The 17,780-nt window shown below is 36.1% G+C and overlaps 1 protein-coding gene across 3 annotated transcripts in view; it reads left to right on the top strand.

Annotated features, from left to right (window-relative positions):
- ENOX2 (ecto-NOX disulfide-thiol exchanger 2) overlaps positions 1 to 17,780 on the top strand; it is a 282,303-nt gene that overhangs the window by 111,404 nt on the left and 153,119 nt on the right. For all 3 annotated transcript variants that reach the window (XM_080909606.1, XM_080909605.1, XM_080909604.1), the window contains exon 2: positions 7,848 to 7,991. Coding sequence is in view for 2 of the 3 variants with exons in the window: in XM_080909605.1 (XP_080765731.1) it covers positions 7,848 to 7,991 (144 nt within the window). In the remaining variant the exon portion in view is untranslated. The remainder of the gene's footprint in view (positions 1 to 7,847; positions 7,992 to 17,780) is intronic.

Here is a 17,780-nt window from a genome sequence, read left to right as displayed (position 1 = left end):
TGTGGTACATTTCCACAATGGAGTAGTCCTCAGCTATCAGAAGCAATGACTTAAGGAAATTCTTAAGAAAATGGATGCATTTAGAGAATATCATCCTGAGTGAGATAACCCAGTCACAAAAGAACAGACATAATATGCAATCACTGATAATGGGATACTAACCCCAGAAAGACTCTGTGAAGTTCAAAAAAAGGAATATATTTTAATTAAAATAGAACTGTATCACATCCCCCTTTCTTCCCTACAGCCCCTCCTAGTTTCTCTCCTATCCCCTCAAATTAATAACCTCTTTTCCTATATTATTGTTACATATATACATATGTGTATGTATATGTATCCACAAATGCTTAATTACAACCTTAAAAAATGTATTCGTATACTTTATGCAAAAATGCTGAAAATTTGTACATTTATCTTTGTTTTTTTTAAATAAAGTAAAAAAAAAAACTCAACTCAAATTATCAGAGCAACTCAAATCTCAGAGAGACTGGAAATTTAAAATGCCTTCTATTAAAAACAATTATAATGTTATTGAGAAAAAAAGAAAGGCAAGTAACTCTCTCCAAGTGGAGAACAGGAAAAATTGACTTTCAGTCAGGGAATGTATATACAGTAGTACAGGAACTAGAATGTGGATAGCATGTTTGAGGAATTTTGAGAAGTCATATGCAAATGACACAGGCTATGTAGGGAAAGTAGAAGGAGGTGAACTATTGCACAATGTAGGCCAGATTACATATATGCTGGCCTGTCCTTCTGACTGTCATCTCCTTGAGGAAAGACATCTTCTTACCACATCATAAACTCCCCAGGACTTGCATACTGATGGGCACACAGAATTGTTTTATTGAATTGACTGAATAAGGAGGGAGATACTGGGTACATAGTAATTCGTTAGCTCATTCATTCCAATACTTATCGACCACCTCATGCCAGAACCAAATTAATTTTCTACTTCTTTTGTATAACAGCAGTAGTACTACTTACTTCAAATATAAAGTTGTTCTTTTTTTATAAGCTTCTCTTAATGAAGTCATGCTGTCTTCCCAAGAGGCAGAGTCGAGCTCCTGCAGCACTGAATTTGACTTCTGCTCTGGCAATGGCTTCACTAAAGGAGTTAATCACTTGTCATGTCCTGGTATTAATGATACTCCTGAGATGAAGTAGTTATAGGGGAGGTATGGATCTCTAAAGATGTATTAGTATATTATAGGAACCTGTGTTCTTTCCTGGGTGTTTAATTTCACAGTCAATAAGAGTTCTTTATCATATGTATTTGAAAATTTAATCCAAATGGTGATCAAAGATAAAGGATGTGGAAAGCATAATTCCAGAGCATCAGTGAAACAGTGTAGCAATAAGAGGGAAAGGAAGGAGCATACATTTTTTGAGCATGTAAATGAAGATTTACCATATTTTGCAGATCTATCGATAGGGAATGCTAAACCACAAAGTCATTGATTAATTAGAAAGTAATTAAAATTGTAGCACAGTGATTGGATAAATAGTTAATGATGGCTGAGTAAATGAAGGATGGAAATCTGATGAAATTCATGTATATATTTTTGGGAAAGCAAACACTCAGATGTTTTTCATGCAGTACATTTCTCATAAAAGATATAAATATCCCTCTAGCATTAATTGATAAAATGAACTCTCCAAAGATCAGAAGAATTCCAGCTCTCACTCTCCATTTCATAGTATCTTATGTTGAAATACAGAATTATCTGACAGCACGTTCAATTTTCATTCACTCACAGCATGTGAAATTATTTTGCTGAAAGTTGTTTACAACTTATTTACTGTTTAGGGGAAACTGGTGTGTTTTGTGCATTGTAACTATTCCTGTTGAAAGAGCTGGCTCAGCCTAGCCTCCCGACCAGATCTAGAAGATGAGCTAGTTTTCAAAACCATTGATGTAGGTTTTTCAGCAACTGTGTTTGCTTTTGATAATTACCCCAGCTTTATGAAATCAATCAGCCTGAAGGTAAGACCTCATTACAGATCTGACAAGGTAGACTCCAATTTCAATACCAAAGCAACTGTCTGTCCTCAGGCTCAGAAATCTGCACTTATTTGTTTTATTGAAACAGAGAAACCCATAATACAGTACCTGTTGGCATATTCACAGGCAAGAATGAAACAGATAACCTAATGGTCAGTGTGTTAAGAACCTGCCTTTTCCTGTCATTCAGATAGAAAATTGGTCAACAAGAATTGCAGCATGGCTTAGAGCCAACTCTAAGCAGGTACTGATGAATCACCATCTTTCTCTACTAGCTCCCAAAGATGTGGTGAGAACAGAGGTTGCTGTAACTGTTCCGGAGGGCTAAATTACAGCAAACTTTGAACCATTCTTCTCTATTCCTCTGAGGAATGCCAGACTTTATACCAAAGAAAATGATAGATTGCCCATCTACCATCTGTCACTGTGAACTGGTCTATCAAATCAAAAAAAAAAAAATGAACCTTGTTTTCATTGAGTAATGTGATTTTGCTGTGTTTTCTCTGCATTAAATTGTATAAAGGGAAAGAGTTCTGAGGATTTTTCTTCTTAAAGTTGGAAATCTATATTTGGTTTTCCTACTCATGAAGCTTAAATGACTTAATGGGTTTAGTTCAGACTTACTCAAATAATTCACCATAACCGGACCTACTAGATGTCATTTCCACAGGGGAAAAACACAGAGAAACCCCAATATAGGGAAAATATGGATTTAGAGAAATGATCCTTGTTCATCAACAGCTCCAGTATCTCTCCAGTGTTCCAGTAGGATAACATTCTTCGTGAGGATACCACTTACTAAAGTCTTGGGATGAGGGATTTCAGCTGTAATTTATTCTTGCATTTGGAAAGTCCAAAGTGATGATTGGAGCAGTCTAAAGGCATAGCAAGCAAAGAACAGTCACTATTCCAGTGTTCTTTATTAATGATTTCCTTTAATAATTATGTATTACCTGAAAGAAAAACAAATGGACTAGAAGAGTATACAGCTAACATCTCCCAGTCCATAAAGAGTCTGAAGGCATAGGAGCCGTAGTATACTATATTACAGATATGCCTAATTCAATTTGTGAGACAAATTCATATAATTTCCTGATTGAGTAACTATGCTATTTACTTTTCTTGTTGCTATGACAAAATGCTTGACAAAACACATCTTAAGGGAGACAGGGCTTATTTTGGCAAATGGTTGGAATTTACAGTCAGCCACAATTGGAAAGGCATGGAGCATCAACATCAACTGTCTGGTCTTGTTGCATATATAGTCAGGAAGCAGAGAGAGATGAATGCAGGTATTCCACTGTTTCTCCTTTGTATTCAGTGCAGAGCCATAGACCCCATTCTGCTCACAGTTCAGGGAAAGTCTTCCCTCATCAGTTGAACCTGTCTAGAGATGTTCTCACAGATATTCTGAGAGATTTGTCTTCATGCTTGTTCTAAATCTCATCAAGTTAACAATCAAGATAAAACATCATAAGTACTGTTCAGTGTTTAATATGGACCAGACCTTAAATGATTGTTGTTCCTGTAGTAGTTACTATTGATCGGCAACATCTCAGGATCTAAAATCAGCAAGCAGACCAGCATGCCAGTCAAGGATTATATAAATTACAGTAATTGAGGTGGAAGATACTCCTAAATATACTTGTCAATACAAATTTCATAGGCTGGCAAATAGGACTTCATAAAAAAGAGTAGGAAGCTGAGTAACAGCATTCACCACTTTGTACTGCCTCATGAACTATGAGCTAAAATAACCCATCTCTTCCTTAAGTTTTTTTTGGGGGGGTTGGGTATTTTGTCCTAGAAACACATAAAATAACTAATATAGTCCCATTTAATTTTCTTCATATCCAAGTAAGGGAGAGACACTACTATTCCTATTTTATAATACAGAACTACAAGAGATAAGAGAAGTTCTCAAGTACCTTATGAAAAGCACACTTAGTGATTAGGATGCTGGGTAAGTGGTGGATACTTGTCTAAGTCCAGTTCTAACAATAGCAGGGTCCTGTGGTACTTCCTGTTATGATTGAAATGTTCTGTCTATGCTGTTTAATATAAAATTCTGTAGCTACAAGTGGCTGATAAGTTCTTTAAATATGACTAATACTACTGGAGTTTTCATTGCTATTCCATTCTTAGTTCATTCAAACTTAACTCATAATTGCTGTATGTATCATATGCCTATTGTATTAGAAACACAGGTTTAGGACCTGTTTTGTTTTCAAATTCAGAACACCAAAACATCATAGAGCTTTTTTTTTTTTATTTTTTACATTATTTTTAAAAAAACAGGGATACATGTACAGATTTTTAAAAGCATTTTTGCATAAAACTATATGAATATATTTTGTCAGTACTTGATTATTTTAAATGTTTAATAGTATACATTGAAATCTTACTAGTTATGATGAGCATAAAGTACATACATGTAAAACAAAACATAACATGGAAATAGTCAAAGTTTTCTTGGAGTGTAAAAATTAAACATAATATTTTTAACTACCAAGAATTGCCAATAGGCTATATTCTTAGCTCTTGAGGTATTAATGATTTAAGGTGTAGGCACCCCACTCTGAGAGGGTGCTATACACCTTATAAAGTATGTTCATAATTTTACCTGATAGTAGAATACTCTAGACAATTTATATATTGCACAAAATGAACTTAATGCCCTCAAAAGTTTCTTCTGATGACAATATTTTCCAGTTCATCATGTTTGGTAGAAAGTAGAAGAAATTGCTTTTATAAAAGATTTGAAAATAAATTCCATGGTTTCATTGAATATGGCCATTAGTACTATTTTTGTTTATGTCATTAAATTTACCAAAAAGTCTTGGCATTAAAGTGAGCACTTTATTTTAATATTCAAGTAATTTTAATTGTATATTTTTTAACTTAAGACACCTTTTGACATAAGTCACATAGACATAGCACAGAAAAAACTATAGGACCTATTGATTTATTTGGTTTTTTTTTTTTAATGTTGCCTTCAGGGAAAAATGAAGCAATACAATAAAAACAGCTAGGAATCACTGGTGTCTTAGGATTTCACTAGCTTCATAGCCCTTGCTCTCAAGCTACAAATCTTTGAAGATTATATTGGGTCCTAGATAATATAAAATGTGGATTTGTGTCCAGTGATTTGGCTTACTGTGTAAGATGTCTCTCTTTTGCTGGAGAGCTTTCACTATTAAAAAAAAAAGACCTGAGGTGCTGCATTACATTTTCATGTATCTGGATTTCATAGGAGGTCAATTCACAAAAATCCTCTTGAAATCTCTCCTATTCCATGTCAAAAAATCTGTACATCTGTGTGAGGCATACAATATCCAAATCTCTGAAATTACTGTCTGGAACCAAATAAAGCAAATAGAATTTTGACCAAATTGCTAAGACAGTGAACATTATCTCACCAGATTTTATTTGCTGGACTACTTCAGTGTTTACAAAAACATAAAAGCAGGAATGAAACAGTTGAGTGAGGAAAGGAGGTGATGGTTTTGGATTTCATCACTCAGATCAACTTCCTCACCTTACACTTCCTCTATATAAGAAATTATAGCAGTTTTGGTCAGTTTTTATTGAACTTACCATGCCCATTTAGTCTTGACATCTTACCTGTTCTCTCTGTGAGGAAATAGGTAGTATACTGACCTGGGAAGAAGCAAGAAGTGTAAAAGCCATGCTATAGATCAGACAATTCAAGAATATATATTATACACACACACACACACACACACACACACACACAAACACAAACACACACACACACACACACACATATATGTGTGTGTACATATACACATAGACATGCATATATTTCGTTTATTGAGTATTGGCTATGGGCCAGCCAGATCAGATGTGATCCAGAATGCCTCACCTTCATGATATGATTTTATATTTTTACCAGTCCTGGGAGTTAAGTACCCTTGCTAGCTTCTATTTGTAGATTATAGCTTAGAGGTTCTGTTAGCTCCCTTGTTATCTACTTTATAAACAGGGAAATGGACTAATATATTATTCTTTAAAATTATGAAAGGCAAAACAAAATAATAAAGAACCTTATGACATCATCAGAATATCCCACTCTCTGAGAATTTCTTTTAATCAATATTTTACCCATCCTGTAGCATATTACTGAAATGATGGAGTTGCATATAAAATCAGATTATTCTAAGTAATGTTCCCCCAATCAGCATTAGAACTTTCCATTTGTTCATTAATTCTTGATTATTCTCTGCCAAGGCTTTAATCACATGTCTTAATATTATGAGCTACCTGCCTCTACTTGTTGAGGCTAAATTAATCCATTCAATATTCACTGTGTATTACTGTGCTAGGCACAAAGGGATACAGTTGTGGGATATAGAGTCATCAGAAGAACTTATAATTATTCATTTACAATAAAATAATTGCCACAAACATCTGTTTTTTATAATCTCTGCAACAACCTTGTGCAATGTTATCCCTCCCATTCAACACATTGTGAGACTAGGGCTAAGAGAGATAATATGGCTTTCCAATCCTGTCTAACTATTCAAAAGAAACCGAGGATTTCCATTCTCAGTTTGTCTTTGGAACTTGGTCAGAGTGCTTGCTAATGCAGAAGGAATTGCTAAGAAAAATGTTGGAATCATACACAGTCATTTCAGAATGATTAAATGCCCACACCACTGCATCTGCATTGCTTGTTTCTTCTTTCTTTGTTTTCTCCTTCTAGTAATAATGCATAACTAATAGGACATAGATAGGATTTACTGAACAGTTGACTTAAGGCATAGAAGCAAGTTGCATTATTTCATATAGTTATTTACATGCTGTAAATGAAGAATGTTTGGCAAGTCCCAAAGGACATTTAATGGGATTTTTCCTAGTGGAGTCTAGTTGCTAAGAAAAAAAAAATACTACCTTTTATATGTTCTCGGATCATTAGAAAAAGAATATTTATTAGAAACAATAATGTAGAAGCATTCTGCTCAGCATTCACTTTACTGAGACTTTGTCTGACCTTAGCTGGCTATTTTCCCATCATTTCGTTTATTATTATGTTTTGCAACATTATCCCAAGAATTGTACAATGATTGGTCATAGAAAAATTGAGAAGTTAAAAAAAGAAAAAAGAACCAAATCAGATTCTCCTGATTTCCCCTCTTGATAGGGATGGTGGAGAAAAGGCTTGGAAGAGATATCTTTTCTTAGGGCTTTGGCAAAGCTTTTTTTCCCATATTTTATGAAATTTTAATAGAAACACTTATATTTCCATATACTGCTGCTGGAGTAAGAATTTGTCTCTACCCAGCCCCCCTTATATGTGATTTACCAGAAGAGTCTAATGTTTGTATCTACATCACTTCAACAAACCTCATAACAAAATAATAGAAAAGATGTTATGGGATAATTCAAAAATTCAAAGCTACTCTTTTTCAAAGAAAACTAAACCCTACTACAAAAACATCTAAAAAAATTGTTTTTTGCTTCAGATGAAGTCTTCTTATGTAGTCTAGATGGCATCAAACTTGTTTATTCTTATGGTGCTGGCTGTATAGGCAGGGACCGCCACACATCAAGATAGCCCTGTAGTTTTAATGGAAGAAGTACAAAACAAAAGTGAGAGGATTCTAACAAATGATGCAGTCACTATCTTGTATTTTAATTCTGACCTTGTCAGCAAATCTGCAAAAATCACAGAGGGCAGCTGTCTTTAAGGATTTACCTTTTTGCACCAAGACTCTCTTAAAACTAAAAGAGTCCCCCTGGGGGGCCTCATATAATAAAACCTGGGGATGACCCCAGTCCTTAATAGAGTCTGGACTTTGGATTTCTTTTTCTTCTTTAGGATTGAATCAGCTGCCCTTTGACCCTGCCAACAACAACGAACCCCTGCAGTTTGGTAGTGCCAGTGGCCCTCTGGTCCCAGAAGGCCTCATTGAGAATGGAGGGGAATCAAGCAAGAAAAGAAAGAGAACAAATCCTCCTTCAGGTAAGCTAGGTGATAATGCACTCTCCTAAGTCAGTGCTACTGAGTCATTTTCCTAGCATCTTAGGATGTGGAAAATATGCTAGGCTTTGTACACATTTCATAAACAAGGTAGAGTGCATTGTTTTTTTCATCTTGTGGAGGAGTCACACACTGATATCAGGAGTGCTGGGGCGAATGTGTGCAATGAATAAAAACAGAATTAATGGATATTTTGATTCACATTTAGTGACTGAGGAAGGTTTCATAGCACAAGTGACATCTTTACCACATCTTTGAAAAACAGGTAGATTTGAAGCAAGAGGAGGTAAAGAATTTTAATTTTTATAGAAAAGGGACTGTACCCTTGAATAACTATTTCCCTACCCACTTGTATTTTTATGAACATGGGACAATTGCATATATTTCAATATATCCAACTCCAGCCTCACCAATGTATATTATGTAGATGTGTCTACTGTTATTTTGAGACCATATTTCACTGTGTGCCACAGCTAGCCTCAAAATTATCTTCCTGTCTCTGAAACTGAGTTGTATGATGAGAGGTTACACCATTCAACCAGGCCTTACATGTCTGTTTATTCCCTTACCATTCCCCAGGATGCCTGGAAACAGTTTCTAAGTCCATTACAACAGTGCAATGTCTCAGTGGCATTTCCTGCAATCCTTTCCCCATTCCTCTTATTCATTTGCATGTAATCTGCAATTTCTCTATAAATACAATAAGAAAACAACAGGATAAAACAATACTAACTGACCATTTGCTATGCCAGGTTTCATCATTTTATTACTTGTTATTCATTAGAAAGTGGGTCAGACATTTACTAAAGATATTGGGGTGGACCTCTTAAACATGTTTATATGTTTCTTTTTATTTTTATTTTTTTAAATGACTTTATTTTACAAAACAAAGATAGATGTACAGATTTTAAACATTTTTTGCTTAAAATTATGCATTTTTGTCAGTACTGTTTTTTCAGATATTAAAATATTTTTACATAAAAATATGTAAATATATTTTTTAGTCAGTACTTGATTTTTTCAAAGTCTTGACAGTATGCATTGAAAACCTAATAGTTACAATGAGCATAGAGTACATGCAAAACAAAACGCAACATGGAAATAGTCAAAGTCTTCTTGTTTTGTAAGTATTTTTTTGTTTTGTTTTCTTTATTTCTTGGACTTCATAGAGTTTCTGGGGGAGTGCAAGCCTCTGGGGTTAGCATCCCACTATCAGTGACTGCATATTATGTCTGTTCTTTTGTGACTAGGTTATATCACTCAGGATGATATTCTCTAGATGCAGCCATTTAATTAAGAATTTGGTTAAGTCATTGTTTCTGGTGGCTGAGTAGTATTCCATTGTGTATATGTACCACAATTTTTGTATCCATTTATCTTCTGAAGGACATCTGGGATCTTTCCAGATTCTGGCTATTATAAATAGAGCTGCTATGAACATTGTGGTGTATATATCTTTGTTGTGTATTAAAGTGTCTCTGGGGTATATGCCCAGAAGTGGAATAGCTGGGTCTTCAGGTAGTACTATATCCAATTTTCTGAGGTATCACCAGACTGATTTCCAGAGTGGTTGTATTAGTTTGCAACCCCACCAACAGTGGAGAAGTGTTCCTCTTTCTCCCCAGCATCACCAGCATCTGCTGTCATCTGAGTTTTGGATCTTGGTCAATCTGACTGGTGTGAGGTGGAATCTCAGGGTTGTTTTGATTTGCATTTCCCCAATGGCTAAGGATGTGGACCACTTCCTCAGATGTTTCTCTGCCATTCAGTGTTCCTCAAATGAGAACGTTTTGTTTAGCTCTGTACCCCATTTTTAATAGGGTTATTTGATTCTCTGGTGTCTAGCTTTTTGAGTTCCTTGTACACCTTGGATATTAGGCCTCTATCTGATGTGGTGTTGGTAAAGATCTTTTCCCATTCTGTTGGTTGCCGTTTTGTTTTCTTGACAATGTCCTTAGCCTTACAGAAACTTTGCAATCTCATTAAGTCCCATTTGTTAATCTTTGACCTTAGAGCTTGAGCCATTGGTGTTTTGTTCAGGAAATTTTCTCCTGTGCCTATGTGTTCTAAGGTTTTTCCTACTTTCTTATCTAATCGTTTCAGTGTATCTGGTTTAATGTGGAGATCTTTGATCCACTTACACTTGAGCTTTGTACAAGGAGATAAGAAAGGGTCTATTTTCATTCTTTTGCATGCTGAGTGCCAGTTGGACCAGCACCATTTGCTGAATAGGCTGTCCTTTTTCTACTGAATGTTTATGGCTCCTTTGTCAAAAATCAGGTGACCATATACATGAGGGCTCATTTCTGGATCTTCTATTCTATTTCATTGATCCACATGCCTATTTCTGTACCAGTACCATGCAGTTTTCAACACTATTGCCTTGTAATATAGCTTGAGGTCAGGGATAGTGATTCCCGCAGATGTTATTTTATTGTTGAGGATGGATTTCGCTATTCTAGGTCTTTTGTTATTCCATATGAAATTGCACATTGATCTTTCCAATTCCTTGAAGAACTGTGTTGGAATTTTGATGGCGATTGCATTTAATCTTTAGATTGCTTTTGGTAGGATGGCCATTTTTAATATGTTGATCTTTCCAATCCATGAGCATGGGAGATCTTTCCATTTTCTGAGATCCTCTTCAATTTCTTTCTTTAGAGGTTTGAAGTTCTTCTCATACAGGTCCTTCACTTGCTTATTTAGAGTCACACCAAGCTATTTCATAGTTTTTGTGACAATTGTGAAGGGTACCTTTTCCCTAATTTCTTTCTCTACATGTTAGTCCTTTGAGTATATGAAGGCTACTGATTTGTTTGAGTTAATTTTGAATCCAGCCACTTTGCTGAACTTGTTTATCAGCTGTAGGAGTTTTCTGGTGGAATTTTTGGGGTCACTCAAGTACACTATCATATCATCGGCAAAGAGTGATGTTTTTATCTCTTCCTTCCCAATTTGTATCCCCTTGATCTCCTTTTGCTGTCTAATTGCTCCAGCCAGGACTACCAGTACTATGTTGAATAGGTAGGGGAAGAGTGGGCAGCCTTGTTGAGTCCCTGATTTTAGTGGGATTGCTTCAAGTTTCTCGCCAGTAAGTTTGATGTTGGCTGTTGGTTTGCTGTATATTGCTTTTATTATGTTTAGGTATGGACCTTGGATTCCTGTTCTTTCTAGGACTTTTAACATGAAGGGGTGTTGGATTTTGTCGAATGCTTTCTCAGCATCTAGTGAGATGACCATGTGATTTTGATCTTTGAGTTTGTTTATATGGTGGATTATATTGATGGATTTCCTTATATTAAACCATCCCTGCATCCCAGGGATGAAGCCTACTTGGTCGTGATGAATGATCGTTTTAATGTGTTCTTGGATTCGGTTTGCAAGGATTTTGTTGAGTATTTTTGCATCAATGTTCATAAGTGAGATTGGTCTGAAGTTCTCTTTCCTTGTAGGGTCTTTGTGTGGTTTAGGTACGAGGGTTATTGTAGCCTCAAAAAAATGAGTTAGGTAGTATTCCATCTGATTCTATCTTTTGGAACAGTTTGGAGAGTATTGATGTTATATCCCCAATAAATGTCTGATAAAATTCTGCACTGAACCCGTCTGGACCTGGGCTTTTTTTGGTTTGGAGGCTTTTGATGACTTCTTCTATTTCTTTAGGTGTTATAGGGTTATTTAGATGATTTACTTGGTCCTGGTTTAACTTTAGCATTTTGTATCTGTCTAGGAATTTTTCCATTTTCTCAAGATTTTTCAATTTTGTGGAGTATAATTTTTTTTGTAGTAGGATCTGATGATTTCTTGAATTTCCTCTGTTTCAGTTGTTATATCCCCACATTCCTTTCTGATTTTGTTAATTTGTATACTCTCTCTTTGCCCTCTAATTAGTCTTGCTAGGCGTTTATCAATCTTGTTGATTTTCTCAAAGAACCAACTCTTGGTTTTGTTGATTTTTTCAATGGTTATTTTTTATTCTATTTGGTCTATTTCTGCCCTAATTTTGATTATTTCTTGCCAGCTACTCTTTTTGGGTATATCTGCTTCCTTTTGTTCTAGGGCTTTTAGCTGTGCTGTCAGGTTGCTGATGTAAGCTCTCTCCAGTTTCTTTTTGGAAGCACTTAGGGCTATGAGTTTTCCTCTCAGTACTGCTTTCATTGCATCCCATAGGTTTGGGTATTTTGTGTTTTCGTTTTCGTTGAATTCTAGAAAATCCTTAATTGCTTCTTTTATTTCTTCTTTGACCCTGCTATCGTATAACAGAGCATTGTTTAGTTTCCATGTGTATGTGGATTTTTGTTGTCTTTGTTGTTGTTAAAGACCAGCCGTAGACCATGGTGATCTGAGAGGATACAAGGGAGTATTTCAATCTTCTTCTTTTTTTTTTTAAATGACTTTATTTTGCAAAACAAAGATAAATATAAAGATTTTAAACATTTTTAGTTAAAATTATACATTTTTGTCAGTACTGTTTTTTCAGACATTAAAATAAATTTTACATAAAACCATGTGAATATGATTTTTAGTCAGTACTTGATTTTTTTCAAGGGCTTGACAGTATGCATTGAAAACGTACTAGTTGCAATAAGCGTAAAGTACATGCAAAACAAAACGCAACATGGGAATAGTCAAAGTCTTCTTGTTTTGTGAATATATGTATATTTTTTGTTTTCTTTATTTCTTGGACTTCATACAGTCTATGAGTTGTTTCTGGGGGAGTGTAAGCCTCTGGGGTTAGCATCCCACTATCAGTGACTGCATATTATGTCTGTTCTTTTGTGACTGGGTTATCTCATTCAAGATGATCTTTTCTAGATGCAGCCATTTTCTTAAGAATTTGGTTAAGTCATTGTTTCTGGTGGCTGAGTAGTATTCCATTGTGTATATGTACCACAATTTTTGTATCCATTCGTCTTCTGAAGGACATCTGGGTTCCTTCCAGCTTCTGGCTATTATAAATAGAGCCGCTATGAACATTGTGGTGCATATATCTTTGTTGTGTATTAAAGTGTCTCTGGGGTATATGCCCAGAAGTGGAATAGCTGGGTCTTCAGGTAGTACTATATCCAATTTTCTGAGGTATTGCCAGACAGATTTCCAGAGTGGTTGTATTAGCTTGCAACCCCACCAACAGTGGAGAAGTGTTCCTCTTTCTCCGCAGCCTCGCCAGCATCTGCTGTCATCTGAGTTTTGGATCTTGGCCAATCTGACTGGTGTGAGGTGGAATCTTAGGGTTGTTTTGATTTGCATTTCTCTGATGGCTAAGGATGTCCAGCACTTCCTCAGATGTTTTTCGGCCATTTGTTGTTCCTCAACTGAAAATGATTTGTTTAGCTCTGTACCCCATTTTTTAATAGGGTTATTTGATTCTCTGGTGTCTAGCTTTTTGAGTTCCTTGTACACCTTGGATATTAGGCCTCTATCTGATGTGGTGTTGGTAAAGATCTTTTCCCATTCTGTTGGTTGCCGTTTTGTTTTCTTGACGATGTCCTTAGCCTTACAGAAACTTTGCAATCTCATTAAGTCCCATTTGTTAATCTTTGACCTTAGAGCTTGAGCAATTGGTGTTTTGTTCAGGAAATTTTCTCCTGTGCCTATGTGTTCTAAGGTTTTCCCTACTTTCTCATCTAATAGTTCCAGTGTATCTGGTTTAATGTGGAGATCTTTAATCCACGTACACTTGAGCTTTGTACAAGGAGATAAGAACGGGTCTATTTTCATTCTTTTGCATGCTGAGTGCCAGTTGGACCAGCACCATTTGTTGAATAGGCTGTCCTTTTTCCATTGAATGTTTACTGCTCCTTTGTCAAAAATCAGGTGACCATATACATGAGGGCTCATTTCTGGATCTTCTATTCTATTCCATTGATCCACTTGCCTATTTCTGTACCAGTACCATGCAGTTTTCAGCACAATTGCCTTGTAATATAGCTTGAGGTCAGGGATAGTGATTCCCGCAAATGTTTTTTTGTTGTTGAGGATGGATTTCGCTATTCTAGGTCTTTTGTTATTCCATATGAAATTGCACATTGATCTTTCCAATTCCATGAAGAACTGGGTTGGAATTTTGATGGGAATTGCATTGAATCTGTAGATTGCTTTTGGTAGGATGGCCATTTTTAAGATGTTGATCTTTCCAATCCATGAGCATGGGAGATCTTTCCATTTTCTGAGATCCTCCTCAATTTTTTTCTTTAGAGGTTTGAAGTTCTTGTCATACATGTCCTTCACTTCCTTAGTTAGAGTCACACCAAGGTATTTCATAGTTTTTGTAACTATTGTGAAGGGTACCTTTTCCCTAATTTCTTTCTCCACATGTTTGTCCTTTGAGTATATGAAGGCTACTGATTTGTTTGAGTTAATTTTGTATCCGGCCACTTTGCTGAACTTGTTTATCAGCTGTAGGAGTTCTCTGGTGGAATTTTTGGGGTCACTCAAGTACACTATCATGTCATCGGCAAAGAGTGATGTTTTTATCTCTTCCTTTCCGATTTGTATCCCCTTGATCTCCTTTTGCTGTCTAATTGCTCCAGCCAGGACTTCCAGTACTATGTTGAATAGGTAGGGAGAGAGTGGGCAGCCTTGTCGAGTCCCTGATTTTAGTGGGATTGCTTCAAGTTTCTCGCCATTAAGTTTGATGTTGGCTGTTGGTTTGCTGTATATTGCTTTTATTATGTTTAAATATGGGCCTTGGATTCCTGTTCTTTCCAGGACTTTTAACATGAAGGGGTGTTGGATTTTGTCGAATGCTTTCTCAGCATCTAGTGAGATGACCATGTGATTTTGATCTTTGAGTTTGTTTATATGGTGGATTATATTGATGGATTTCCTTATATTAAACCATCCCTGCATCCCAGGGATGAAGCCTACTTGGTCGTGATGAATGATCGTTTTAATGTGTTCTTGGATTCGGTTTGCAAGGATTTTGTTGAGTATTTTTGCATCAATGTTCATAAGTGAGATTGGTCTGATGTTCTCTTTCCTTGTAGGGTCTTTGTGTGGCTTAGGTATGAGGGTTATTGTAGCCTCAAAAAATGAGTTGGGTAATATTCCATCTGATTCTATCTTTTGGAATAGTTTGGCGAATATTGGTGTTATATCCCCAATAAATGTCTGACAAAATTCTGCACTGAACCCGTCTGGACCTGGGCTTTGTTTGGTTGGGAGGCTTTTGATGACTTCTTCTATTTCTTTAGGTGTTATAGGGTTATTTAGATGGTTTACTTGGTCCTGGTTAAACTTTGGGGCCTTGTATCTGTCTAGGAATTCGTCCATTTCCTCCAGATTTTCCAATTTTGTGGAGTATAAGTTTTTGTAGTAGGATCTGATGATTTCTTGAATTTCCTTAGTTTCAGTTGTTATGTCACCACTTTCCTTTCTTATTTTGTTAATTTGGATACTCTCTCTTTGCCCTTTAGTTAGTCTGGCTAGGGGTTTATCAATCTTGTTGATTTTCTCAAAGAACCAACTCTTTGTTTTGTTGATTTTTTTCAATGGTTTTTTTTTTTTTTTGTTTCTATTTGGTCTATTTCTGCCCTAATTTTGATTATTTCTTGCCGTCTACTCTTTTTGGGTATATCTGCTTCCTTTTGTTCTAGGGCTTTTAGCTGTGCTGTCAGGTTGCTGATGTGAGCTCTCTCCAGTTTCTTCTTGGAAGCACTTAGGGCAATGAGTTTTCCTCTCAATACTGCTTTCATTGCATCCCATAGGTTTGGTTATGTTGTGTTATCATTTTCGTTGAATTCTAGAAAGTCCTTAATTTCTTTCTTTATTTCTTCTTTGACCCTGCTATCCTTTAACAGAGCGTTGTTTAGTTTCCATGTGTATGTGGGCATTTTGTTGTCTTTTTTGTTGTTAAAGACCAGCCGTAGACCATGGTGATCTGAGAGGATGCATGGGAGTATTTCAATCTTCTTATATCGATGAAGGCTGGTTCTGTGTCCAATTATGTGGTCAATTTTCTTTAAGGTGCCATGGGGTGGTGAGAAGAAGGTGTATTCTTTTACGTTAGGATAGTATGTTCTGTATATATCTATTAATTCTAGTTGGTTCAAAGTCTCTGCTAGTTTTGCAGTGTCCTTGTTCAGTTTCTGTTTCCCTGATCTGTCCATTGGTGAGAGTGGGGTGTTAAAGTCTCCCACTATTATTGTGTGGGGTGAAATGTATTTTTTGAGCTTTAGTAGAGTTTCTTTTATGAATGTGGGTGATTTTTAATTTGGAGCATATATGTTAAGGATTGAGAGTTCCTCCTGACAGATTTCCCAGGTAATGAGTAAATTCAATCATCTTATATCTATTGAGGCTCGCTCTGTGTCCAATTATGTGGTCAATTTTCGAGAAGGTGCCATGGGGTGGTGAGAAGAAGGTGTATTCTTTTACTTTAGAATAATATGTTCTGTATATATCTATTAATTCTAGTTGGTTCAAAGTCTCTGCTAGTTTTGCAGTGTCCTTGTTCAGTTTCTGTTTCCATGATCTGTCCATTGGTGAGAGTGGGGTATTAAAGTCTCCCACTATTATTGTATGGGGTGAATTGTATTTTTTGAGCTTTAGTAAGGTTTCTTTTATAAATGTGGTTGCTTTTTTATTTGGAGCATATATGTTAAGGATTGAGAGTTTCTCCTGACAGATTTACCCGGTAATGAGTAAAAAGTGTCCTTTCTTATCTTTTTTGATAACTTTTGGTTGGAAATTTACTTTATTCGATATTAGAATAGCCACTCCAGCTTGCTTCTTGGAGCTTTTTGCTTGGAAGTTTTTTTCCCATGCTTTTACTCTGAGATAGTGTCTGTCTTTGTCTCTGAGATGAATTTCCTGTATGCAGCAAAAGGCTAGATTTTGTTTATGTATCCAGCCTGATAGCCTATGTCTCTTTATTGGGGAGTTGAGTCCATTTATGTTAATAGATATCAAGGAATAGTTGTTTCTGTTTCCTGCCATTATTGCTTTTGTGGGTTGAGTTGTGTCTGTGTCTTTTTCTTCTTTTACTTTTCTTGTTTAGGAGTTTTCTTGTTTTTACTAGGCTGTATTTTCACTCATTGTATTGGGTTTTCCACCTATAATTCGTTGTAGTGCTGGGTTTGTGGTCAGATATTGTGTAAATTTAGATTTGTCTTGAAATATCTTCATCTCTCCATCTATGGTGATTGATAATTTTGCTGGGTATAGCAGCTTGGGCTGGCACTTGTGCTCTCTTAGGGTGTCCATGATGTCTGTCCAGGCTCTTCTAGCTTTCATAGTCTCTGTTGAGAAATCGGGTGTGAGTCTGATTGGCCTGCCTTTATATGTTACCTGACCTTTTTCCCTTACTGCTTTTAGTATTCTTTCTTTACTTTGGGTGCTTGATGTTTTTACTATTATGTGTCAGGAGGTATTTCTTTTCTGGTCCACCCTATTTGGAGTTCTGAAGGCTTCTTTTATGCTCGTGGTCATCTCATTCTTGAGGGTAGGGAAGTTTTCTTCTACGATTTTGTTGAAGATATTTACTGTGCCTCTTAGTTGATACTCTTCTCCCTCTTCTATTCCTATTATCCTTAGGTTCGGTCTTCTCATTGTGTCCTGGATTTCCTGGATATTTTGGGTTAGGAGCTTTTTGTTTTTTGCATCTTCTCTGGCTGTTTTGTCTATGTTTACAATGTTGTCTTCTGCCCCCTAGATTCTCTCTTCCATCTCTTGTAATCTATTGGAAATGCTTGCTTCTGTGACTCCTGATTTCTTTTTTAGTTGTTCTACCTCTAGGGTTATCTCTTTTTGTGTTTTCTTTATTGTGTCAAT

The sequence above is a fragment of the Micromys minutus genome, assembly GCF_963924665.1.
Source record: "Micromys minutus genome assembly, chromosome: X".
NCBI lineage: Eukaryota > Metazoa > Chordata > Mammalia > Rodentia > Muridae > Micromys > Micromys minutus.
The sequence above is the reverse complement of the archived record's forward strand: the minus strand, read 5'-3'. Positions and strand labels throughout refer to the sequence as shown.